Source organism: Colossoma macropomum, unplaced genomic scaffold (genome assembly GCF_904425465.1).
Source record: "Colossoma macropomum unplaced genomic scaffold, Colossoma_macropomum, whole genome shotgun sequence".
NCBI classification, from domain to species: domain Eukaryota; kingdom Metazoa; phylum Chordata; class Actinopteri; order Characiformes; family Serrasalmidae; genus Colossoma; species Colossoma macropomum.
This window is the reverse complement of record NW_023494787.1, coordinates 25,754,632-25,781,477: the sequence shown is the minus strand read 5'-3', so window position 1 is coordinate 25,781,477 and position 26,846 is coordinate 25,754,632. Positions and strand designations below refer to the sequence as shown.

The 26,846-nt window shown below is 39.1% G+C and overlaps 1 protein-coding gene across 1 annotated transcript in view; it reads left to right on the top strand.

Moving 5' to 3' along the window:
* The window catches only part of angpt1 (angiopoietin 1), an 87,750-nt gene extending 66,628 nt beyond the window's left edge, over positions 1 to 21,122 (top strand). Inside the window, exons 8-9 of the mRNA XM_036566645.1 lie at positions 11,945 to 12,075; positions 18,964 to 21,122. Of these exons, the coding sequence (XP_036422538.1) occupies positions 11,945 to 12,075; positions 18,964 to 19,127 (295 nt within the window). The 3' untranslated portion in view covers positions 19,128 to 21,122. The remainder of the gene's footprint in view (positions 1 to 11,944; positions 12,076 to 18,963) is intronic.
* The last annotated feature ends 5,724 nt before the right edge of the window (positions 21,123 to 26,846 follow it).

The following is a 26,846-nucleotide window of genomic DNA, read 5'->3' as shown; positions in this document are numbered from 1 at the left end:
GTATGTGGAGATATAATAGAGCCAAAGCAGTGGGTATTCTGGATGGAATAGATGGAGCTGTGGTATCCTTTTGCAGTATTTAGTGCTGGGTGAGTGGACAAATGCTTGAGTCAAGTTTGTGGTGTTTCTGAAAGGTCAGTGGTCTTAGCAGGGTCATACAGACAATCATTGTTTGGAGAACTCTGTTGGTCATTTGCCAAGCCCATGAAGAATGCCTCTGCACTGACTCTAATGCCAACAGTGCTGAGAGACAAGTGAAATTGGCCTGTGTTTACACACTAACTCTGTATATTTGACTGAGGGGAGCTTTTGTGCGGCCCCTGGTACCACAGCTCTGAAATTCCAAGACCAGAAGTCAGCATTTGTGTGTGTGCGCATGTGGGCATGTGTTCGTGCGTCACTCTACAAGTTCAGCACGTACATAGGGTTTTAATAATAGCAGCTTTAGCCTTGAATAAAACATGCACATCTATGATGTCGTTTTAATAGATAGATTTCCTCAAACGTGTGCGCCTGAACATATGCAGCACCACAAGTGAGGTTAAGCAGCAATATGGTTCATGTCCACCGCTCACGTCCTGTTGACTAGGCTGCGTGCTTATTCTTACAGCGAAAGCTACATCTTTATTTAATATCGCTGTACACTAACCAGCCAAGTCTTAAATCCCTGGATTTTGCCCTACAGTAATAGAGAGATCCTCTCTGGAATCAAGCAATCTCTGCGGCTCAGTTTGATATGGATTTGTGAGGGGGACTTGGCGGACAGGGGGATGAGGGATATGAGTAAGCTGTAAACTCTCTGCTGACGACTTACAGTGTGTTCTCCAGCTCAAGGAACATGCAAAACAGACTTCTCAGAGCAAGAGGGCTGAGCTAGGATCTTCTGTTTGTCTTTTATAAATCATTATGAATATGACTGTAACAGTGGACTGCACGACATTTTCGCAACAGCCGCAACCCCAACCCTCTCCTCGTGTAGCGGGTTTAGTGGTCTGCTACGGCTATTTGCTAACGTTTATAAGCCTATATTGTTGATGATTTGTATCTGACACTGAGAAAGAACTGTGTAAAATAAAACCTGCTGGCCTAGATTTCTTTTTGTAGTACCATCAGTTATTGGTTAAGGCAACTTAAGTCCTATAACTAGATTAGCAACTGCTTTCTTTCAGTGCTAAAGCATCAGCCTTAAGGTTCTAAAAGGTTCTTAAAGCCTCAAGGTTCTTAATTTCAGCCTCAATGTTCTTAAAGCTTTCACATCTTTGCTTTTTCATTTCTGTTAAAAATAGTAATGGCTCTTTTAAACATTTCAGTCACTTTCAACATTTTTTTCCAAAATTGCATTAAAACAAGTGTTTCCTTTCCATTTTCTCCACAGACTTTTTCATTTTGCTGTATGTCAGTGACACCTAATGTATTGCCTGTTCATGACTATATTTCAGCTTCTGTGTCAAATGCATCAGCCCAGTTTAGTTTCAAGTATGGTGGAGACACACCACATTAACCCAAGTTGACATGTACTGAAGAGAACACCAATATGGACCATGATCTAGGGATGATCTTGGAGAGAGAAACTATACTTAAATGAAAGTACTTTGTCCAAAGCTTACTCAGCGAAAAGTGAAAGTATGGATCAAATGTATAAAGTAAAATAAAAAGCTTGGGAATATGAATGTATAGATATCTGATCTCATCTTAGAGTAAAAGGCTTGAGATGGTGCTAAACAAACCCTAAAGAAACGTGATTTTGTTTTTCAACCAGCTCAGCAGATAGCTAACAAACTAACAGGCTTTATACTCTATAAAGTGCTTTAAGCTATCTGGCACAATATTAGTCACAATGCAAAGATTATGTTTTGCATTGGGAAGGACTCACTTCTTCAAAATTCTAGACCATTCCTTCCATTCCTTATAAATCCTAAAACACTGAAAAATGAAACCAAAGCTGAATACAAGCTGATAGCACTTATATCCTACACGATTTATTGAAACAATTCCCCATCTTGAATATAATGTCTTTAATCAGCCATTGCATCCCATCCAAATGCCTCAATGATGCATGTTACACTTGCCATTACTCTGCATGAACGTAACATATCTGGTGATCAAAGAATCCTAACACACCACAATTCCTTTGGATTATCAGGAAAATCAGATGTCCAAACACAGGGGCACTTCCCCTGGGGTTTTGCTGTGAAAGGTCGACAAAATCCGACTCCAGCCTTGGTTTTCATCAGAGCTTTTCTGAACGAGACTTGTGTTCTGTGAAGATTGCCCAGGCTGGTGGAATACTGTCTGCTGTGCAGATGTTCTTGTGTGAGTTGCTAAAACAGCAGTGAGGCACCACAACAATTTGGGCACCCAGGAAGGAGGTTGTTTCATCTTCCTTAACTGCACAGTGCTCTGAATTGGTCTAGTTATCACCACTAAGCAGGAGCTGTAGCACCCAATTTCTCTGTGTGTGAGTGGAGATGACCTGCTGTGTGTTTATCTGTCTGGTCATGTGTGCGTGCAAGCATCTAAGCAGGAACTGGCCTGGCCACGTGCCGTGTGCTCATAGACGTTCCTCAAGGAAGTGGGATTCTATTTATTCGTGTAAGACTTGAGGAAGTTCAGCTTGTCTGCTGTTTTTTTTTTTCAGTTTGTTTTTGTTTGTTCAAAGACTCTGGAGGTCTTTTATACTGGGCTTCATCAGTTTGGTGGTTTTAATGGAGGCTTCAGATTTCAAGCAAGCAAGAGGTTGAAAAAGTAGAGAGAAACTATACTTAAATTAAAGTACTTTGTCAAAAACTTACTCAGCAAAAAGTGAAAGTGTGGATCCAAAAACATACTTGAGTGAAAGTATTTAAACATGCCCAACTATATAAAGTTAAAAAAAAAGTTTGGGAATTTGAATGTGTGGAAATCTGATCTCATCTTAGAAATAAAAGGCATGAGGTCACATTAAGCAAACTCTGAATAAACATGATTTAGTTTCACAACCAGCTCAGCAGAAAGCTAACAAGCTAAGAGGCTTTCAGGAGTTACACTCTAAAAAGTGATGTGACAAATTGCTTCAACACATTTTGTGTTAAAAGTAACACAAAAATGATGCCAATAATAATAGACTTGCTGCTGGGTTAGGATTTTGAGTAAAAGAGGGGAAAATACTGCTGGACTTTTATGCTGTAGAAAATAGTTCACCAATTCAACCTGAAAAAATTACTTCATGTGGTAACAAGTAAATTAACTAGTTTTTATCCAATACTTTAAATAAAGGATTCTTTCAATTAATGTAATTTTTGAGTTGAATAAAACTAGTTCAATTGCTTGTTTCTACATTAAGTATTTTTTAGGTTGAGCTGACGAGCCATTTTTTACAGTGTAGAGACACAGTGTGGGGCATGCTATCTTTTCAATGCAAAGTTTTGGGTTCCATTTTTTGTTCAGTATTTTAACTGAATATTTGAAATTTATGTATTTAATATTATTGTAATTGCAATTTTATAAAAATAATTAATTTAGTAATAAATGTAGGGTGGTCCAGGCCTGCCAGAGCCTCATTATTCAGAATGCTAACGTTAGTATGGCAAAGAGAAATCGGGCAAATGTACCTTTGTAATGTGCTTAATGCTATATGCAACAATATTAGCCACAATGCAAAAAGAATGTTTTGCATCTTGCATTGGGAAGGACCCACTTCTTCACAAGTCTAGACCATTTCTTCCATTCCTTATAAATCCTAAAAACACACTGAAAAATAACCCCAAAACTGAATACAAACTGATAGCTCTTATATCCTGCATGATTTATTGAAACAATTCCCCATCTTGAATATAATGTCTTTAATCAACCATTGCATCCCATCCAAATGCCTCAATAATGCTCCACCAATATATTCACTGTTTGGCTTGCATTTTGTGCAGCTCTAACGATGAACTTTTAAGGTACTTTATTTTTGCAGAAGCAAACGGATGCAATAACTGTCGCCAGAGAGAATTATGTGGCTATCCCGCATGTGCTCCTAAGGCCTCATCTCAGATTCTGCGGTAATGTTAGAGTATTAACGAAACAGCCCTACTGCAGTAGAGTGCTGGGTTTCAGATGAGGGGTCACAGATTAAAGATGCATTGAGGGGGCTGATTGCAGTTCCCCTTAGGGAGTAGGCCATTGTGCTTACAACAGTTCTGTCATGCAGTGTTCGAATGGGCTCTGACACATCTTGGAGTTGCAGAGAGAGAGGGAAAAAGGGAGAAAGATGTCTTTCTTGTTCTCATTTAACTGAGTGGAGGTTAGATGTATGGAATCCTAAGCACTTTAGCTTCTTTTTTTTCTTGCTTTGCTACTGTTAGCATATGCCTTTGCTAGCATTCCCAGCTGTGGCTGCCTATTGCACATCTCAGGCAGTGGGAAAGCTAGCTATAGCTCCATTGGACTGAGAAGCGGGGGCGTTGTGGTTGCTTTGCTTTCATAATAAAATACTCTTGAGTATTCTCCTGCATTTGCATCTCTGGAAACCATTGTTGGTGCAGAGGCAATTTACTGTAACTTCAGCTTAGGATGACTGAAGCAGCCGCATATACATTCTAAGCAAACAAGTAGAAGATCCACTCAGGTTTAATTGTCCTTCACATATAAAAGTTAAATGCAAAATTTATTTTCATTGTTACACATTCTGGCCTGTTCGGTTAAAATCATATTACAAGCAGCTGCCTCAGTGCGGAGTGTTTTCTTGTTATCACTGAAACACGATTCGAAACAGACGGGCAGATGGGAGAAAATTCCACGTTACACTTGCCATTACTCTGTGTGAACGTCACATATCCGGTGATCAAGGAATCCTAACAAACCACAATTCCTCTGGATTATTGGGAAAATCAGATGGCCAAACACAGGGGCACTTCCCCTGGGGGTTTTGTTGTGAAAGGCCGAGAAAATCCAACTCGAGCCTTGGTTTTCATCAGAGCTTCTCTAAACGAGACTTGGCCCCACAGAGCCTGATGTTATTTCAGTGTGGTCGACTAGGAGCTTGCCTGAAGGGCTGTGAAGATTGGCCAGGCTGGTGGAACACTATCAGCTGTGCAGATGTTCTCATCTATGGTGTGAGTTACTAAAACAGCAGTGAGGTAGCACAATGACTTGGGCACCCAGGAAGGAGGTCGTTTCATCTTCCTTAACTGCATAGTGCTCTGGATTGGTCCAGTTATCACCACTAGGCAGGAACTGTAGCACAACAATTTCTCTGGAATGGAGATGACCTGCTGTGTGTTTATCTGTCTGGTCATTGTGTGTGCAAGCATCTAAGCAGGAACTGGCCTGGCCGTGTGCCTTCAGGAGGTCACGGAGAGAATCTTGCTCATAGACGTTCCTCAAGGAAGTGGGATTCTATTTATTCGTGTAAGACTTGAGGAAGTTCAGCTTGTCTGCTGTTTTGCAATTTTGTTTTGTTGTCTTTTTTCAAAGACTCTGGAGGTCTTTTACATCGGGGTTCACCGGTTTGGTGGTTTGTGATGGAGACTTTCGATTAGAAGCTAATCAGTGGTTGAAAAAGTAGAGAGAAACTATACTTAAATGAAAGTACTTTGTCAAAAGCTTACTCTTAGTAAAACGTAAACGTATGGATTAAAAAAATATACCTCAGTGAAAATAAAAAAGGGGTCACACTTTATTTGGATGGTCCCCTATAGATGCTCTACAGATACTTAAACCATTAACATACTTTCTGTTGATATTCAGTTCAGATATTCAGTTTAGTTATCAACAGCGTTATGGTTAGGGTTAGGGGAAGGAGTAGATGTAGGTTTTGCCTTTAGGTTAGGGTTAGGAGTAGATTTAATAAAATCTTTCACACTGAACTTGAAGTTCAGTTGCATTTCATGGAAATTTTGTTGAATTGTACTTAAAGACATACTGAGCATTTACAAAGCATCTACAGTGGACCATCCAAATAAGTGCTTCCAAATAAAGTAATTTAATCATGCTAGTATATAAAGTAGTAGTTTTTGCACAAACCTTTTTGGTGTTATATAGAACCTTTTTCTTTGAGTGTTCATGGTTATATATAGAACCATTGCCTTTACTAAAGAACCCTTGAATAACCATCACTATTTACCATAATTGTGGGCATTTTGCACTGACATTAATTTTGTTGAGTGTTTTAATTGGAAAAAAAAACATTCAGACGCATAGAAAATTAATTGGTTAGCACAAAAAAAAGAGAAAAACCTTGTACTTTGAAGCTCTAAATGAAAATGTAAGGAGTAAATAATTTGCCTATTAAAATCAAATGTAATAACATTAAACTCCTTAACATCCCAGGCTTATTACATACTAAGGCATATTATTCAGTAACTACAGGGACTTCAGTGCAAACTGGTTGAGCTATTCGTAGGTTATAGAAGTGTGTAATAAAACCTTGGGCCTGCTAATGGGCTCTGACCATGTAAGGGGTTAAGTAAAGTACAGATCTTATGAAATAATACTTAAGTATAGCTGCAGTGGACAAACTACAATATGTCTGTACTTGAGAAAAAGTAGAACAGTAGAAGTATTTTTGCTTGAGTAATTGCTTGTAAATGTACTGAACATATGTAGTATCATAAGTTCTTTAAGTTATTGTTGATATTGTGTTATATTACTTTGATGAGTAAGGCTGGCTTCACACAGTGAAGTCTCTTGAAACCTACATGAAACTAAATTGCACTAGAGCTGCATAATGTAAAGTGTCCTGCAACTCACTTGAAACTCTTTGTGGAGGTTGAAAAGGAGATCTGAGCTATAATCATAATGTCTACCTAAATATTCAAAGTAATTGAATCTGTTGCATGACAACTTTGTTTTTGAAATACTTTGTGTAATTGTCAAGTTACACAGAAATTATGTTGCAGCCAACTTAAAACATGCAACTAGTTGCACAGAAGTTTCACATTGTAAACACTCTCAAAAAAGATGGTTTGTCAAGTGTTCTTTAGTAAAGACAGTGGTCCTAAAAAAGACAACACTGAGCTAAACTTGATATTGTGGCGGTTTTATGGCTCAGTCTGTACTTCAAAAGGCAAGGTTTACAGCAGACTGTGCAGAGTGAGCCAAGTTTGTTATTCTGATGTAGCAACAAGCTGCTTGTTAAGGAACTATAATTTTGTGGAAGGAATTGCTAACATTAAAACATATTAAATGCCACGTTCATGGCCCGGTTTACTTATTTCTTACTTTATTTATTTAACTGTTGTATAAAAGCAATAGAACACTCGAGGTCATGTGTTATCGTGAGTAACATCACAGCCATGATGTTATTTCATGATAACACACAATGGTTCTATATACCAACAAAAAAGCATTCTTCTATTGTTACGATGTCAAACTTGTAACAGTAGAAGAACCGTTTTGGTGCTATATAGAACCCTTTTCTTTGTATTTTCATAGTTCTATGTAGAACCACTGTCTTTACTAAAGAACCCTTGAAGAACCATCTTGTTTAAGAGTGCATGGTACTTTGTCCACCACTAAATATAGTAGAAAAGTACAATTGCCCAGGTATTTTCCAACTGAAGCGATATTGTTGACTGAAGCTGAAACCGTCTTGTTGACTGGGGAAATATGCCTTTGTGTTTGCTGACATGTTTTCGGCGAGGATGTGAACACAAATCTTATTGCTCTGACAAAGCAAGTTTACAGAACGTCTCCAAACAAGCAACTCATTTGTCTTGTTCTGCATTGTAATTGCCATGTAAGCTGGAGATATTACCTCACGTCTTGATCGTTGATGTGAATGTTTGAAGTGTGTGGCTTCACAGTGATCAGGTAACCTGTGACCAGGAAGCTTGCTGGATCGATTAAGTGTTAGAAACGATACAAAAGAACAATAGAACTCCCACAGAGCCATCACAATAACAACCACAAGTTTGGCTCCTCAATCCCTTACATTGCATCACCACCCTCTTAGTGTATCGCAAAAAGCCTTCAACACCACAAAAAGCACAATCCATTTTCCTATTCTTTTTCCAAGCTTCATCTGAAGTGAGATTTATAACACTCATTCTCTCTTGTCTATTCCTATTAAGAGGGGTGGATTTCAGGAAACCATTTTGTGAGACTGAGCATGTTTCATTTGGTGTTCCTCATTCCTTGTTGGCATGGTTCTGCAGTGTTGTTCTCTGGCTCAGAGCATTCATGTTTGGAGAGAAAGCCCCTAGTGAACGGATAATAAGAATAAGAGAAAGTCATACCCCAGGCAAAATCTTTAATGAGGAGGGTCAAGGCAGGTTGGGAGACCAAGGGCCAACCATCACCCGATACTGTGAGAATTGTGGTCAACAGAGAAGCTCCAACACTGTATAGGGCAACCTGGATGCTATCCAAATGAGATATTTTCTAGAGTTCAAGCTTGCGTTAATTGGTAACACTACTGTAGGGCAGCATTCATAAGGCCACATGGCACCTACATGAGCTCATCATCACAGACATACACTTCTATGAACATTTAAAAGGATCATTCTACAAGTGAAGTTAAAGATTTCAATGTACTATTAGATTATAAGATTGATTAGTTCAGTTTTTTAATTAAATAAACTTTATTCAGAAAATTCTGTCATGTATTTTCATGTCACTACCAAAACATAAAGAGTTTTAGTCCATAGACAGAGTCTTATTTTAGCCACACCCCTGCATTTTAGAGCAGGAAGTGAGACTGCATCCCTGTCCCTCATGGCCACATGGTGAGCAGTTAGATACCATTGTTTTGACATAAATGTGTCCCAAAGTCTGAAAATCAGTGTGTAACCTAAAGAATTGTCACTACTGAAACACACATTTTTGAAGTTTTTCAGTTATGCTCAAAATTAGCTAAAATTGTCACCACCAAAACAGTCACTACAGAAACACTTGGTAGCATTATGATTGTTTTGGTAGTGACAAAATGGAATCCTCAAACTTTTGTTTTAATAAAATAAACATAATTAAGGTACAGGGTCACTCAAAGTAAAAGGATTTTACTCTAAAGTTACATCAGTCAAAATTCCAAAATGAGTTTCCAACTCATCTCAGTATAATGATCCATAAAAGCTTATTCAGGAAAGCGTCATCTTTTATAAAGGCTGCTTTTATCAACATTTATGTCAAGACATGCTGATCTTTACTTACCACATAGATGCTAAACAGAGGAAATGAAAAGAAATAGGCTGGTGATTCTTGCAGAATTTGTCTTACATAGTTCCAGTGACAATCTGTTAACATTACTTGGCCATGTCTACTGAATATTCAGACTTAGGTTTGATGATCCCCAACTAAAACTTATCCATCCCTAAAAGGTTTATTAGGCTTACTATTTAAAGCAGTTACAAAATTTTCCTCTTAGCCCAAATACAGTTAACCAGTCAAGACGAGTCAAGATGTTTGGTGTCATGTTTGTAACAGCATAGTTTGCAGTCTGTGATGATTTAGGCATGCAGTTTGCACGATACTAATTGGTAATTGTTAGTAGTAGTGGGTGGTATGGCCAGAAAGTTATAACAGTGGCATATTATTCTAGAAGGCCCTTTCACTTTTAATAAGACCCATATTTAACTGAGGGAAATCTAAAATATTTTTATTGGGCAAAACAGTAAAAACAGACATGAACAATATGTACAGATGTCTATAATGCTTTCCAATCCTAATAAGATGAAGATGAGTGCAGCAGAACAGCAAAAATGGTGCTAAATGTTGGTGTTTTACATCCAGATGCTTCAAGTCATTTGTCTTGTATGTCCGTCTCTTTTGCTCAAGCTTGCAACTATGACAGTCAAACACTGCCTCAACTTGGCAAATATTACAAGCCATTTATGCTATCAGTATTAGCTGAGAAGCTGTGGAGCCTCTCAGCTTGTAGTGAGAACCCAAGGCTTTTTCTTCCACCACCCCCCCCCCTTACTTTGACTCATTAACTCATTACAATGTGATGTCTGCTCCTTTGACAGCAAACTGCACTAACTTTCTTCAAACTGCAACTCACTACATGGGAGGTGAGAGTGTATTTTGCACTGTATGTATGTTGCATTATAGGCAATTATTTGTGCCATACCAGTACAAAGATAATGACAAAAATCATATCTTAAAAATAATTTATTATTATTATTATTATTATTATTATTATTATTAATAATAATAATACTACTACTAATAATAATAATAATAACAATAATAATAATAATAATAATATTGATATCTGGTTATACCAGATAAACCATCATCTACATACAGCATTGCAAAATAAAATCTATGCACCTCCATCTTTTTCATTTCTAACTTTATTTGTAATTTATATGCTGTAATGAGATGACCAAGGCGAGTAGCCGGTGGTAAAATGGAAGCTGGCAGTAATGACAGTCAATATACTACAAACTAATGCTAGCGAAGTTAAGGACAGCATTTCTCACTGCCCACTTGCTTGGATATGTCCTCATCCTCTTTAAATTGCCTTTTCATTCTTGTCTTCTCTGTACCACCTTGGTTTTTTGTTTTTTTGCAGTTATTGCCACTGCTGTCACCTTCACATGATTCCGCTATAAAAACTGATACATGAGTAATGGAAAAAAGTAATGAAATCTGTGGAGTCTACCTGTTGTGTCAGCCAATACTAGATTCACAGATCCAAACAGCTGCCCTGAATTTGATACACTACTCTCTTGAGGCTGATGTTAGCTACTTATTCAAATTTACATTCCATCTTATATAGTGCAACAGTTACATGCTTGCTTTCATCCAGGCATCTGAGTGTAGCTGCTACATCATTTATGGTGGAATGGGTAATAAAAATAAAAAAACTTCAGCCTCATCTTTTTTCTATACATTATACAAGTCTCAGCAATCAGCAAACCGAGGCTGTACCACTTGAAGTAGCAGCTGGTGGTTTAACCCCTTAACTGGCCATGGCCTGGCAGTAGGCCCTGTTTTATTATAGACTTCTATAGTTTTGTTATAGTTTTATTATACACTTCTATAACCTAAGAATAGCTTAACCAGTTTGTATCGAAGTCCCTGTAGTTACTGAATAATAAGCCTTAGACTTGGATGTAACATTTATAGTTTTTCTAAGCGTTTCTCTTGCTCATATGCATGAGTTTATACATTAACACACATACTCCTGACTCTCCTGATTACTCAATCTGCCATTGCTTGCTCACTAAATAAACCTCATAGCTCCATACAAAACTAAAGAAGGAAATGTCCTTAGAAGGACAGCAAATATGTCTTGGCTGATTAACTACTAACTAATTTGGATGAAGGTGAAAATTGTGTAAATGTGACTTTTCACTGAACTTGAAAGGAAGCGATGACATATTTAGTAGCTTATTTTTTTAGTAGTTCAACACTCCCAGTTGTTTTGCATTTGTATTCTGTTATTACCAAGCAGCTACATTTACTCATAATGCATGCAATAAACATATCTGCACATTCAGCAGAAAGTCTCCAGTATACTCCCCTGCCTCTGTCTCTCAGCATCTCTCAGCACCTCCGTTCAGGGCCCCTGATTTACACCTTCCACATGTTCGGCTCCGACTGCACAGCCCCTGTACACACTGCCCCCCTGCTTTAAGTGCGTGTTCAACTCTGACACAAACAGATGAAGCCTAATACAGCGCTCATCTCCGCCACGGCCCGACTGTAATAAACGAAGAGGGGAGGGACAGTGTGCACACACTGTGCAGACACAGACGTGTCAGACATCAGGCGGACAAACTAGGGTCAGCTTCAGTGGAGGGACATGGCTCTGAGCGCTCTCATGCCTGATAGTGCCTGTAATGATATCCTGCTATCTGGTACTGCCAGATGGGCTTAACATGCTCTGATTTACTGAGATCTTTCTGACTGTCTCCTCCCTCTCCTCCCCAGTCCTTTCCATCAAAAAGATTGGAGATGCAGGCCTGTAGTATGAATAATGTTGGTTTAGGGTCATGGCTTCAATGTCTCAACTCCCTGTATCCCCTTTCAGGCTGTCCTTAAAGAGCCACAGTGGAACAGCAGGAAGGCAGAGTAGTCTGGTGATCCATGGTGCGGACTTCAGCACCAAAGACATGGACAACGACAACTGCAGCTGCAAGTGTGCCCTGATGCTGACTGGAGGTAAGGCTTCTGCTCTAGGAATTGCAGTTCAAGAACATAAAACAATGGACCCAACAACTATCAGACGTCAATCAGACTAGGACAGTCTCTGGCTAAGAAGTTTGGTATCATTTTCCTGAAGGGCAGTATTCATAAGGCTACATGACACCTACATAAGTCATCAGTGACAACAGATGTAAACATACAAAAACATTTATAAAGGCTTATTCCAATAGGCATCATCTGTAAAGGTTGCTTATGTCAACCTTAATGTCAAGTTGATATAAGTGTCACTTTTGCAAGTTGACATGCAAGGTGTTATGTCAATTTAACAAACTGATGTAGATGATATGTCAGTTTTGATATTGGCAAAGGCAACTTTTATGACTGATGACGCTGATTGGAATAAGCCTTTATAAATTTTTATGTAGGTTTATGTTAACCAAAAGGCTTGATTTCCACCTATGTCAACTAATCAAGAACCTACCAAACCACTACTGAAAGTTAAACACCTTAGCAAGTTAAAACATCTCAAATCTAGTCAATATATGTAAGATTTCACATTATGAGAGTGAAGCAAGAACACTGTTCTCACTGTTCAAGACTTTTCAACTTTTTAAAAAATGTTTTTACTTGATTCAAGTATTTTTATCTGTAGAATGTTATATTTATTTTACTGGCTTTGCTGTTGGTACCATGCACATGAACAGTATAGCACGTGGTCCAAACTATCATATGCAGAATAACCATAATTCACTTTCAAGAACAAAAAATACACAAATAAATGAAAAAAAAAAATACAATCAGTTTTATGTAGGGATCAGCTTTATTGTTACCATTCTATTTTAGCCTCTACTCTGATGTCAGGCTATGCATGGAAAACCAAAAAGACACATCTCACTGTCCATTTAGCTTCCAGTTTCCCCATACAACCTGTAGATCTTAGCAGCATGGATACCCCAAGGTACGTGCTTGAAGAACCACAATGTACTGGCAAAAGAAGTGTCAATTGCTTTGAGTGAGGAATCATGACATCTTTATGAACCTCTACATCCTGTTAAGAGTTGATCAACACGGGCCATGACCCAAGCATCTCTTTGACTACACGAATTCTTCCTTTTCCTCCTGTGAGCATGGCCTCCTTGTCCCGAAGGAAGCTTCTATGTTTCAGATAACTGTGATACATCATTACGCAGAGCATGAGAGCATAGCTGAGTCACAGAGGTCCTGTCCTCCTAAATCTGCATTATGATGAGCTACACAAGTGCGAAATGGGGCCTTAATACTGAGTCATCACTGGAAATTGAATAGCATGATGAGGAACATTGAGTATACATAAAGTGAAAGGGAACTGGGCAGGGACGTTCAGGAACAGGCCAGTAAAGGTTTTTGGACTGGATGTGAACATATTTACTGCTTAGAATTGACTCATCCATGCTCCGCCCAAAACATGCATTATTTCATAGCAACTGCTGCTGGATTGGACAAGCTTTATAGAATGTTGGCAAAAATCCAGTCAACTTAAGGCAGAATTGAAGCCACACTTGAGAAATAAAGATAAGGTTGAGTTTTAGAAACATGGTCATGAGTTAATTCATGTGAGTACAAGTTGAGTCTTGAGTTTGTGGGTTGTGAGACCGATTTGAGTACAGCATCTCTGCAGTAAATGCATTGTTTATAAGAAAGAAACAAAATCATTTGTTTAGTCTGTTGATTGTATAGTGCATGCATGTCAAACTGGGGACCTTCTGGGCCAAAGTGCTGTGGAGATTAGCGTTTACTCTCATTTAACGCTCTGAATTCAGTTCATGAAGGCCTTACTAATTAGCTGATGAGCTGAATCAGGTGTGTTTAATGAAGCAGTGTGCTGAAGCCAGCAGTGTTTTAGCCCACGTGGACTGGAGCTTGACACGTGTGGTATAGTGGGTATGCTAACTAGCTAGCATAATAGCTAAATAGTACGCTTTAAATGAATGTGATCTGTAACTTACTGAAACTTCAGCTAGATTAGATACTAACTTCAGCTAAATTTCCTACTGCACTGAATTCTGTTCCACTGAAGGTTTTTTTCTATAATGAATGGCTCATTATTTAAAACCATATCAAACCTGATACTACTGCATGCTGTAGGAGAACAGAACTGGAGTAATGACTGTGCATGAGTGTGAAAAAACTGACAGGCAAAGTCACAAAAGGTCAGAAAAGAAAAGTTTTATAAATTTACTGCATTAAAGTTGGCAGTCATAATTTAATCAGTTTTGTTTGTGGGGTTTTTTTTCCTCAGGTTGAACATTCGCACGTTTTCAGTCTTAGGTCCAAGTCGAGTCACAAGGCAGTTAAAGGCAATCTACGCAATCTACGTCTTAAGTTTTAAGTCAGTCAACATGCAGTTTGAGTCTCAATCTCTGGTTTCTAGTTTAAAATGCTACATTAGCGAGCTGCACTTTGTTGCTATAGCTCACTGAAACAGTGTGGAAATAACATCAGATTTGCCAGCATGCTAACGTTAGCATCATTACATGACAAAACAAAATAAAAAAAACACCCAATCAACCCTAAGAGCTGGACATTTCACATGCATACTAAATAAATATATTTAATATTAATATCACATTGTGAATGCAAGTAGTTTGCCAGTAATTACAATTTCTAATAAAGCTGATCGAAAGTTTGTCCAATCTCACAACATTTATTAGCAAAGTATGCATTTGTGGGCAAAGCATGGATAGGTCAGTTAGGCATATTTGCATATTTGACTTTTCATGTATGTTTCACTGTAGACACTGCAATGAAAGTACTTTGTTTACATTTCAGTCGGGTTTATTCTTAGCCGTCCACATTGTCCTGCTGCCCTTTCCTTGCTGTTGATGATTTAACAAGGTCACAAAGTTCTGACCACAATCTGTGACCACAGTCATGACCTAATCAGACACCTGAAATAAATGACCAGGGTAACAAGCTATATAAGAATCCAATCAGAGAGCTCTGTTGGATTGGGCCAAGCCAATAAAAGGGCAGCATACTTGGCTTTTGGAAGTCTGTTGAAATGTCACAGACGACAGTGGTATTTGAGCTTGTGAAGAGGGGCCAAGCTCTCACAGAAGTGAGACATGCCACAACGGGCACACTGGCACTGCAAGTGGAGAGTGTGTGTCGCTCTCTTTGTGTCAGTATGTGTTTGTGGGCGTATGCGTGAGTATGACCACCACAACAGAGCTGAGTCTAATGGACTGTGAAGTGACAAGTTTTCAAGACAAAGCTACAGTAAATAAAGCAGCATGAAGGCAAAAAGCTCCTTTAAACTTCTGCATGGTTAGCAAGAAACTATGTACACATTCACCATACATTATAATGCATAGACAAGCAATCATAAACATGTCTATAGATATTTATAAATATGCATTACACTTTATAACCATGCATTATGAAGGGTTCACATAATTCATTATAAATAGTGCTCATAAGACGTTATATTGTGCCAAGTAACTTGCTTCCAATGTGCACAGTGCATAGTTTGTGATGTTCCACTTTACTTATAGCTGACAAATATCGAATAATAATCTACATCTATAATGACAAGTATTTAAATCATCACTTTACTTGAAGCTCGCAAAGACATGTTACAGTTCATTAGAAATGATGAAAAGCTGTTATTCCATTCCACGTCATGATTTATTTAAAGACCCCCTGCACCCAAAAATGTGTTTTGTTAAATGGTTAAGGTCATGGGGACTTTGTCAGGGGGTCAATTGCAGGACTCATACTGCTTCCCGTAGCAGTTGTTGGCCATTGGGGCCCAGGCACTGACCTCTAGTAGGTAGCATGCTAAAGCAGTAGCTTAGCATGCAACAGTTTCACCACAGCACAGGTTCTACCTGGCTCACCGAAGCCTCACTGACACAGGTTTTGAAGATAAAGACTCAAATCTGAGTGAGTAAACCTTTGTCTGTGGAGATGTTAGCATAAGCTACTTTTGCTCCATGTTTGACCACATTCTCTAGAAGCTAGCACTAGCTTTGAGAGAAGGCCTAAGCTTTACACACAACAACACAGGAGCATTCCAGCTCATTGAGGCCAGACTGACACAAGTTTAGAGAATAAAGACTCAAATCTGAATAAAAACCTAAGTTTTTGTGTGGGAAGCTGTTAGCTTGAATTATTTTTATTTTATGTCCTTGTTAGCGCCAGAGGCTACCGTTAGCTTAGCGAGAAGGCTAAACCACTAGCAATTCCAGCTCATTCATGCTGCACTGAGGCAAGCTTAGAAGATAAATACTCGAATCTGAGTGAAATCCAGTGCCTGGTGCCAGAGTGACATGTAGACAGAATATTTCTCATTATCAATGTTACAGTTACAGTGGGAGCTTATACAGTGGGAGCTTATATATATATATGGCCCAAAATGACTTGGAGAAATATCTGGTTCCATTGACTTACACTGAAAATAAAGTATGTTTTTTCCTTTACCTGAAAAGTTATCAATTTTGGAGATCCGGGGCTTAAATATCTTTATATATATATATATATATATATATATATTAGGGGTGCGGGAAAAACTTGATTCTTAGATGCATCGCATAAATGTCAAAAATCGATTTTCTAAATATTTTATTTATTCCATAATGTTGACGGAACGCCATTTTGTCCTTTAAGCAAAAATCAAACCAGCTTGGGAGCCACAACATTTATTGTCTAGTATGTCTCAGGGTGTGCTGATGTCTTAATATAGGCTAAAATATAAACGAGAGCGCAGATTTACCTCATTCCGCTCTAAGCTTTAGCTCAGCTACAGCCAATGTCCGCCAAAAAACTTTTCTTCGAAACTAGATCAGTTTCTTCTAAAATGTCTCTCAGCATTCAACTGTTTTACGAGGCTGAAGTCGCTTCTTATTCTCCAGCTTCTCGTTCGAATTTTCCCGTTCCACCTTAAATTGTGCCTGAGGCGCCGAATGTAACTGCTGCACCATTTAAGGTGGAACGGGAAATTTCGAAAGAGAAGCGGGTTCATCTACGCAACTTTTTAGTGTTTGACAGTCTCTCGTTGCAGATTTAACGTTCCAGGAAACTGCGCCGCATATAAATGCGAAAAGTCCACTCGTCTCCAAATGTCTTAGCTAAATCTCTCTCTTTGCTTCTTCATTCGCTACTAGCGAGGCGAGACTTCGCTGCTATGTGACCTACAGTCTGCATGCCATTTCTCAGTCGTGGAGAACCAGGGCTTTCGCGCTATTCTGCACACTTTGGAGCAGAGATTCAGCGTGCAGTGTCAAAAATATTTTACTGACACAGTGACCACAATACAACGAGACCAAAACTGAAGTTATAAAATCACTGAATTAAACGGGCAGGGCGGCTGTATCGTGCTACGTGGACATCCATTACCACAGGATGCGCATTTAATCGCAGATGAGTGGCAGCAGCATCTCAAGAGCACTGATTGAGTCTTCTAGATCACTTCCATTTGATTTATTAATAAAAGATACTGGAAGTAAATGCGTTATGGATCATTACGAGTACTTTGCTTTAAAACTACCGAGTCCTCACACAGTAGGAAAATAGAAATCCTGTATAGAAAAAAAAGATGCATCGATAATCGTTTTATAATCGCATCGCAGCCCTCTGAATTGTAATCGAATCGAATCGTGAGGTGCCTAGAGATTCCCACCCTATTATTCAGTTTAGATGTTTTTATGTTTAAATTTATGCTTTTAATTTAGAAGTTGTTGTTGCTCAGCATGTGTTTATTAGTCATACTGCAATGCAAGATGGAAACAAGTGGCTTTTGGCACTGTCAGTGTAACATGTTATAAACCCTAGTCATAAAGAATTATATGCATAATCTATATACATGCATAATTAACATGGCTATAATGCATTTTTAGTAATGTCTTTTATGTCTTAAAATGCATTATAATGTGTTATGAAACTGCTAAATGTGTTATAATGTGTTATGAATGGATTCTCACAGACATTACATTCACAGAAAGTGCTAGCAAACTGCCTTTAAACTGCTGCATGAATAGCATGAAGACATGACTTTATATCAATTTATCTTGCAGTCTGTGTATCCTTCAGGAATACAAAATTGTTTCTACTAGCTTTCATATCCAGCTGTTTTTTGTCTCCCCTAAAGTGTGCGTGCTACAACATTTAATATACAATGTAAGTCCAAAGGATTTATGTCACGCATTTGGCTTTGAGATGCTACTGGAATTATCATAAAGACAATCTGTCAGCTTCAAAGAAGCTGGATATCTGGAAAAAAAAGGCGAAATCTGTCTTCATCAACCATAAGCATTCTAAAATAGTTTCCATATTCACAGCGAGTAAATACTCTGGCACTGGAATTTTAACTTGGCAAGTAGAAAATAGTCATTTCTGATGATCACTAGCAAACAGCGGTAAATGTTGACCTTCTGTTTGAACTGTATACTATCCTCTCCTCTAGTGTTCTGCCCAGATATTTCAATTCCAAATTTAGGAAGCTTATTAGGTTCCAAACCTGTTGCACACTATGAACTGCCACTCACTTTTCACCTATACCACACTGACCACTGGCAACCAGTCCACTCTGTCAACAGTTTTCCACCCAGAACAATGACAAGAATGGTCTAGAACAGAGGCCTTCATCTAAATAAAACATACTTAACTTTAGTGTATGTTACTGTAAAAAGGGTATATTTAGATCATTTTGGACTATTTCTATTGGCCCACTCATCATTAAATGTTCACAAAATGTAATGGGATACAAGGTTATAAGGTTTTTGATATAACAGTGATAACTGGCTTGCTTACTTCACTCTCTTTACCATTTGAGTATTTAGATTGTACCATTCAGTTTCAGGACTCAGCACTGACCAGCTAATGGGGACCTTACTCATTCACCTTTTTGTTTCTTCCACTCTTAAGGCTGGTGGTTTGATGCCTGCGGCCCGTCAAACCTGAATGGGATGTACTACACCCAAGGTCAACATGTCGGCAAGCTCAACGGCATCAAGTGGCACTATTTCAAAGGCCCGAGTTACTCTCTCCGAACAACCACCATGATGATCCGACCACTGGACATTTCATAGAAATCTTCCCTCACCCACAGTGCAGGTGGGAACATTCTTGAAAAAGGGCTACGCTATCAAATGACACTTTTTCAGCAACATATACAACACTTGGATTGTGTGACACTTCACTTTCCGTGAGTAACCCACTGCTCATGGAAACAGGGATTGAGCAAAGAAGAAAGGTGACCTATTATTATCCTGCAGCTCACAGCAGAGGGTTAGCTCTCTGGGAATTTCGGGGAGCGTTCTTGGCTGGTTTTTATTTTTATATATCAGAGATATGAGCTCAAGTGGCATTGGTGGGTCACTCGTGCCCTGTGAACTACTGAGGCAGGCACATCACCTTTGAAGGGAGCAGACTGGACGATGCTGCCCATCTGCAAAGCCTCTGGCTTATTTGGCTCGCTGGTGAACTCGCAGCAGCTGGAATCTTCTGAAAACCAAAAGTGAGCCATTAATGTTTCTTAACAAACTGTGTTGCACAATTACCTTTGGGACATGAATACATTATTTTCTATTGTTACACTTTTTATACCTACACAATGTTTTTCTTTGTACATACTTCTCATGAAAAAAGAGAAAAAGCAAAGCATGCAGCTCAGAAAAGTCAAAATTTGAATCTACAGAAAGTTCAGCTGACGGTACTTTTGCCAGATGGCGTTTGTTTCAGAGTTCAAATAGCTGCATTATTATTATTGCCTTTGACCTTTAGTGACCTTCAGCTAGCCATTACAATGTGAATACAGGCCAGGGTTCAGAGGTACAGTATGAGTGCTTATCCCAGTTACAATTTAGCTACATTTGAGAAGAATTTATGTGAAAAGTCAAATAAATTAAGGGTCAAATCATGCAAATGTACTAAAAATCAAACCTCTTTGCAGTTTCATGTGTAAACAAGTTTATTTGCCAGGAATTGCTTGTATATTTAGTCATTTCTTCCTCAGTCCTGGACCTGCACTGCACAGGTTAGTGACTTCTCTACTGGAATTCACTTTAATCAGATATTTTACAGCAGGAAAACCCAAAAGTCTGGAGTGCAGGCTCCCATCCTAGAGCTGAGAAACATAGTGCTGAAGGTGAGAATCATTGCATATGAAACTATTGTTGGCTCTTACATCAGTAAAAATAATGAAGACAGATGGTACTGTACATTACTTTTATATACTCTACAGGTAACATTTTATTGTGTTGAATCATTATTTCTTTTTGTTTTTTGCAAATGTATATAATTTGCAAATGTATATAATTGCTGCTTAAATAAGGATACAGTGCGAATGTTTTGTTTTAGTATGCGATAAAGATTATTTTATCTCTTTTGTATGTCTTTACAGTCTATTTTGGGAACTTGGCAGGACTGTGGTGAGATTGTATTTTTAGCTTGCGAACCACCATGCATACACACACGCACACACACACACACACACACACACACACACGCACACACACACACACACACACACACACACACACACACGCACACACACACACTCTCTAACTGATCTGAGGAAACACACATTCATTTCCAGTCTGTTTTTCTTTCATCAGTGAAGTTTGAAAACACTCTTTTAATAGGCCCCGGCTGAAGGACAGTAAAATTAACGACTCGTTTTAGTGCACCGTACTTCTACTGCGTAACTATCAGCACGGAACACCTACATGCACTTATCTGTTTCGTGTTACTGAAAACAGGTCATTGTATAGAAAAGCCATAAGCATCTGGAGCATATTAAACAATAGCATGACGTTTATTAGCATACGTAAAATATTGTAATTTAATGTGTGTTTGTGTAAAATTGCTTTCCTGAGGAAAGAGGGTTTTTTATTCTCTCAGAGCCATATGATACGCTCTGCTCTACAGAAGTAACTGAAATAATAATGATACTAGTGCAGACTGCCTTCAAAGACTCTACTATTACCTCGTAAAAATGTTACATTTGTCATTTTATTTAAACACTTCATTCTTTGTAACATTCAGAATTTTGTGATGTCTAAATAAAAGAATGCATGTGATGCACCGAAGTCTCGCGTTCTGGGCTAATCATTTTGAGTCTGGTGTCCATTTACAGTACCATGTAAAAGTCAGAGATTGATTTATTTTCCAGTCAAAATGGCTGTTGCAGACTTAGTTATTCATTTTTCAGTTTCCAAAACTGAAGTTCAAGTAAAGGTATTGAAACAATAGGACTCCTAACAGCCATACAGGACCTGGTAGAGCACCAAAACCTCCACCGTCAGGTAAACAGTACTAATAGCTTTCATCTTTGAGAAAGAGGAGAAAATCAAGATTGCTTCAGATCTGAAAAAAAATCCACAGGTGTTTCTGTCCATCCTTCCACTGTGAGAAGACAACTCAACACTGAAAGTCTGAAAGGATGTGTAGCTGTCAAAAAGCTCTTACTGAGAAAAGAAAATAGACAAAAAAGATAAGAATTTGTTAAACAAAAAAGCTGCTGGTGTTCTGAAAACAATGGACTGACCACCAACATCACTCAATGTTTTTGGGATTACTGGGACAGTGAGAAAGACAAAATGCAACCAACTTCTAACACTGAACTTTGGAGGTGTGGAAAAATATCCCTGCAGATTTCTTTGAAATGCTACAAGTGAGTCTTCTGAAAAAATCAGAAGTTGTAATAAAGGAAAAGAGTGGACACACTAAATACTCAAGATTTGATATTAAATTTAGTTGTTTAGCTAAATAACACAGTGACTTTTGCACAATACTGTAGGTCATGCATGTTTTTCCCTGTGTTTGTATGTATAAACGTTCGTTTACCGGGTCCGTATTCTAACATTTTATTGTATTTTAGTACCAAAAATAGACATAATTTGTTTTACATAACCATTTTCCAACCTCTTTATCTCTTTGAATTCAACAGGCTGTTTTTGTTACTATGCCTTGAAGAAACTGATATATGTGAATGATCTATCTTCTGATTGGCTGTCCTGTAGTGTGCCTCATTCCAAAAGGAGGCCAGATTGAAAAACTCCTTATAACTTCAATGCCAATGAGTGGGCCCAAAGTGTTGTAGGCTGAATAGAGTAGATATATGCAATTGTGTTGTTTCTTAGCTTAGTTCCCATATATGGACTTTATGGACTGGGGGAGTGCATTTTGAAACTCTGATGACAAATTACACAAAATTCTTTTATTTTAAAAAAAAGTGGAGAAAATTAGTTTTTCCATGATGCAGGCCCTTTAAGGTCACCATTAAGCTTGCCTCACTCTCGTCCCATTGCGCTCTAGCAAGCATGTTTGCACCCAGACAAAGAAGAAGAAGTGTGAGAACACAAGTTCTTCCAGCAGATGGTGTTGAGAATAGGCCCTGAGCAAGCCGAGCTGCTATTGTCTGTTCATGCACTGCCACTGCCGTGACAGATTGCCGAGGTGTCAAACGATGCTGTCAGGATGGCCAAGTCACTCCATAGCTGACATTCTTCCACCCTAATAGGAGGGTTAAGCAAACGCTTTCTGCTTGCAAACCACTGCCTGTCCCTCAACACCTGCAGTGACCCACCAGCCCCTCTGGAACGCAGCCACCATCAGATGGGCCTAGTTACACAATAAAGAAGCAAGCAGGCCAGATGTAGTGCTGAAACCCACACAAAAGAGGAGCATCAGGAACCCTCAGACCCAAGATGGTGGATAATGGATTGAGGCAACCTCACATCCAGGAAGAACCAGAACTAGGAGCTCAAACTCACAACCGGGTGCTTTGCAATATTTAGGGTATATTTTCACATATTGAATTGATGACACATTGATGCGGTGCAGAGCCCATACGAAGCCTCATGACCTCCCAAAGCCGAGACATGGCTAGGTGAAGATTGACTCACATGCCTCCATGGCCCACTGGCTATTCTGGAGACGGATCATTTCCTGTTAGCAGAAGGTGGATGGGGGACAGGGGTCCCTCAGGGCCCCAGAGAAGAAGCAGGCCTGGCCTACAGACAAGCGTCAGGCCCCGTGCCAAATCAGATAAGGACAGAGACCATACCTGCAGTGTGAATGGGGAAAGCCATCCCAGCCTCTTGAGAGACAGCACAGCAAAAACATCAGAGATAAAACTGGAAAACGGAAATGGAACCATCTGGACAAAATAAAAAAAAAAGATCATATTATACCGTAATTCTATTCCACAGCTTTAGACTTGCTGAAATTCTCCAAAAATAAACTAGTTATGACCTTATAAGGAATTGAATGATCACTATCTCAATCCAGTCAGATAATTACAGCAGAGCTAGAACTCTAGAGAGAATGTATCTGACGTATTTCATAGGCCATTTCTGCACACCAGGTAAGGCTGTTTGCTTTGCCAAAAGATTAAATGGTCTGAATACCACTGTTTGTTACAGCTGCAATCAGAAACTGCTGCAACTTACAGGCCATTTTATAGTACTGCTGTGCCAAAGACATATAATACTGAAATGCATTATATGTGCATTTGCCATGTTTTCTTTTATTTAAGTCAGAGCCAGACTTGGGGCAGACATGGCACCATTTCAGCAGTTCATCTTGTGGAGCCAAAAGTGGACTTTAGTTGGTGGTATTATCTTAAATGGTTAACTCCCAGGTTGGTGGCTGCCATGCAATAGGAGAGAGCTTCAGCCTACACAGTGAAGAAAAAGGAATAAAAATAGTATATGTTTATACTGTGTGCTGTATTGTTTCAATATATTGTATAATGTTTGCATGTTTTCGTTTTGCAATCCATTGAGGTTACAGCAACTTACATTGTTTTCAGCATTTAGCATTACCTCCAGATAAGTGGTTCTCAGTCCTGGTCCAAGTATACAGTAGAACCATACAGTAGACCACCCGCCATTTATTTCATTTCCAGCCAAAACGGCCTTTAAATACAAGTCATTTTGTTCAGGAGATGTAAAATATAACAAAATACAAGACTGCATATGGAGTTTCCGAAACGGGCGATAAAAAAAAAGTACTATAAGATTACAAATAATATAGTAAGATTCCTAACAGCCATGCAAAACCTGGTAGACCACTAAAACTCATCATCAGATAAACAGTAAAGCTTTCATCTTTGGGAGAAAATCAAACTCCACTCTTGATCCAGATCTGAAAAAATCCACAAATGTTTCTGTCCATTCTTCCACTATGATAAGATAGCTTAATGCTATGAGTCTGAAAGGATGTGTAGCTGTCAGGAAGCTGTGACAGAGAGATAAAGAAATGGGCAAAAGAACACAATTCAAACTAAGGAGCTGCTGGTGTTCTCAGGACAATGGATTCACCACCCCAGAGTCCAGTCCTCACCATCACTGAATATGTTTGGCATTACTTGGATGGTGAGAAGCAGAAAAGCCAACCAACTTCTAAGACTGAACTTTGGAGGTGTGGTTGCCCAAAAAGAATGGAAGCTGTAATAAAGCCCAAAGGTAGATACACTAAATAATGAAAGAATACTGCTATATTAGGTTGTTGAGGCTTCAATATACACACTTTCTAAGCCACTTTTCCTCCTGGCTCGCTGGAGCCTATCCCAACACTCTGTGGGCAGAAGGCAGGAAACCCTGGACAGGCGACCAGTCCGTCACAGGGTCGATTGTGGGAGGAAACCCACTCAGACATAGGGAGAACATCCAAACTCCACACAGTGTCACCGTGCAACCAGCTTCTATATAATTTTCTGTTAAACATGTTTTGTACCTTTTTTTCATGATACTGAAAAATGAACAGCTTATACTTGTCCAGCTCACATTTTGACTGGAAACTGAATAAATGTAGGGTAGTCTATGACTTTTGCAAAGTACTGTACATGCATAAATATTCTAAACCTGACAAATGAATATTTGAAGTCCTGGTTGAAGGATTTTTTATTAATATTTTAAAATGACAAAGAAAACGTTCCTGTAGGAAAAGGATTTACAGTAACACTACAGGAATACCTGTCAAATTTCTATAAGAGTCAGACAGTGACTATGGATAATATACGGTACTAGGCAGCACTACATTGCAAAAGTAATGTTATACAGAGGTGAAAATATTACAGATTATCAGAAAGGTACACTTAAAAAATGTAATGTTTCTAATTGTATTGTTATTTGCCTTTTTTGGAAATAAGAAAACTTTCAAATGTCAAATGGCCACATCTTGAGGATGAAACAATAATCCGTAGAGATCTCAGAGATCCTGGAAGAAGAGAATGGAAGACGTAGTACATCAGTATGGTGTCGATTTGATGTCAATAACCTCTGATGTCAGTGCTGCAAGTGAGCCAACTTCACTGAACTTGGGTGCCCTGAAACTGGGTGGTGTTTGGTGTCCTAGGAAAATGTAATTTTAGTTAAATAATACAGCTTCAACCTGTTCCATGCAGCACAGCTTTTCTCGATGTTGTGATATCTAATTTACTGGAGAAGATAATGTAGTTATGTGGCAGTGAATATCATTTTCTCCGCTCCAAGGCAGCTGTTTACCAGGGGAAACAAGATTAGGGTGAAGTGGTCATCTGTCAAAATACTACAGAACACTGGATGGAAACAGACCACAGTCAGAGCAGAGAGATTACGTTTGTGTTGTGTGGCCAACATTTAGAACTACGGCAAACAATCCTGATAACTCGATACCTATCAAGATTTCCTTGTGAGATGTCAGCCTATCCTTCCAGCATTATACTTAGGGGCCCTTTTGCACTGTATGACTTTCCATCTCAGGCTTTCAAACTCAGTTGAAATACTTGTGAGATCTGTTTGACTCTCATTGGCGATGCACCAGGTGTAAAATAAATGGCCTCTCCTCGTGAAACAAACAAAACTCTATTAAAATTCACAACCCAGTTGCGACACTGACGGCAACAGGCCCCATTCTTAAAACGTACCAGAAGGCCAACAGTACTTGATCCCAAGGTCTTTATTTGGGAAGTGCAAGTGGTGGTTATTGGCACACTCTGTCATTCTTCAAGAAACAGATATTCAGTCTGGCTAGAGAGCAGAAGCCCTCGAGACTTTCCTACCAAGACAATGTTGGGCTGCGTTGATCTTAAACAAAAACGCGCTGATTCGTTCAGCACAAACAGTCGAAAAAAGGAACTAGAAAGTATAAACACGCAGCCGGAGTTTCGCGACCCCTGCTTAAAGAAGCCCGATAGGTGTTCGCCGTGATGGATAGATAGGAAGAGTGAGTGCGATGTTTGGTTTGGAGGGCCGGTGTGAAAGAGGGAGTGGGCTGAGGTAATGGAAGGGTGTTGGGGAGGGGAGACGTTGTCTAGATTAGGGGGGCCAGATAAATTATGGCGAAGCTACGGGGCACAGGGCAGTCAAAGCCCTGTTTATCAGGCCCCCCTCTGCCCTCTCCTCCCGAAGCAGGCCCAGGGGAGCGCCTCCCTCCTTCTTCGTTCAGGGTTAGCCGAGAAGGGCCCCCTGTTTGTTTGTTTGCAGAGCGGCATTAGTGGCCAGCAGTGATCTTTAAATTTCAGAAGCATAGACGGATAGAGAAACACAAAGAGACAGGCCGTGCCTGTTGATATACAGTGTGTAGAAATGCTATGTGCACTCAGGGGCTCGTAGTAGCATGTTAGCGTATACATCATGTGCAGGGTAATCTTTAGAAATACGCTCATGGGACAGAATCACCTTGGATTGAATGATGAATTGAAACTGTGGAAACCAAGGCCAATTTGAAAGAATGTGATAATAGGCACTTCATTATAGTTTAAAGATTCAGCGTGTTCTGTATGAATTCAGTGTAACAGCATGATTCATCCCATTTTTTCA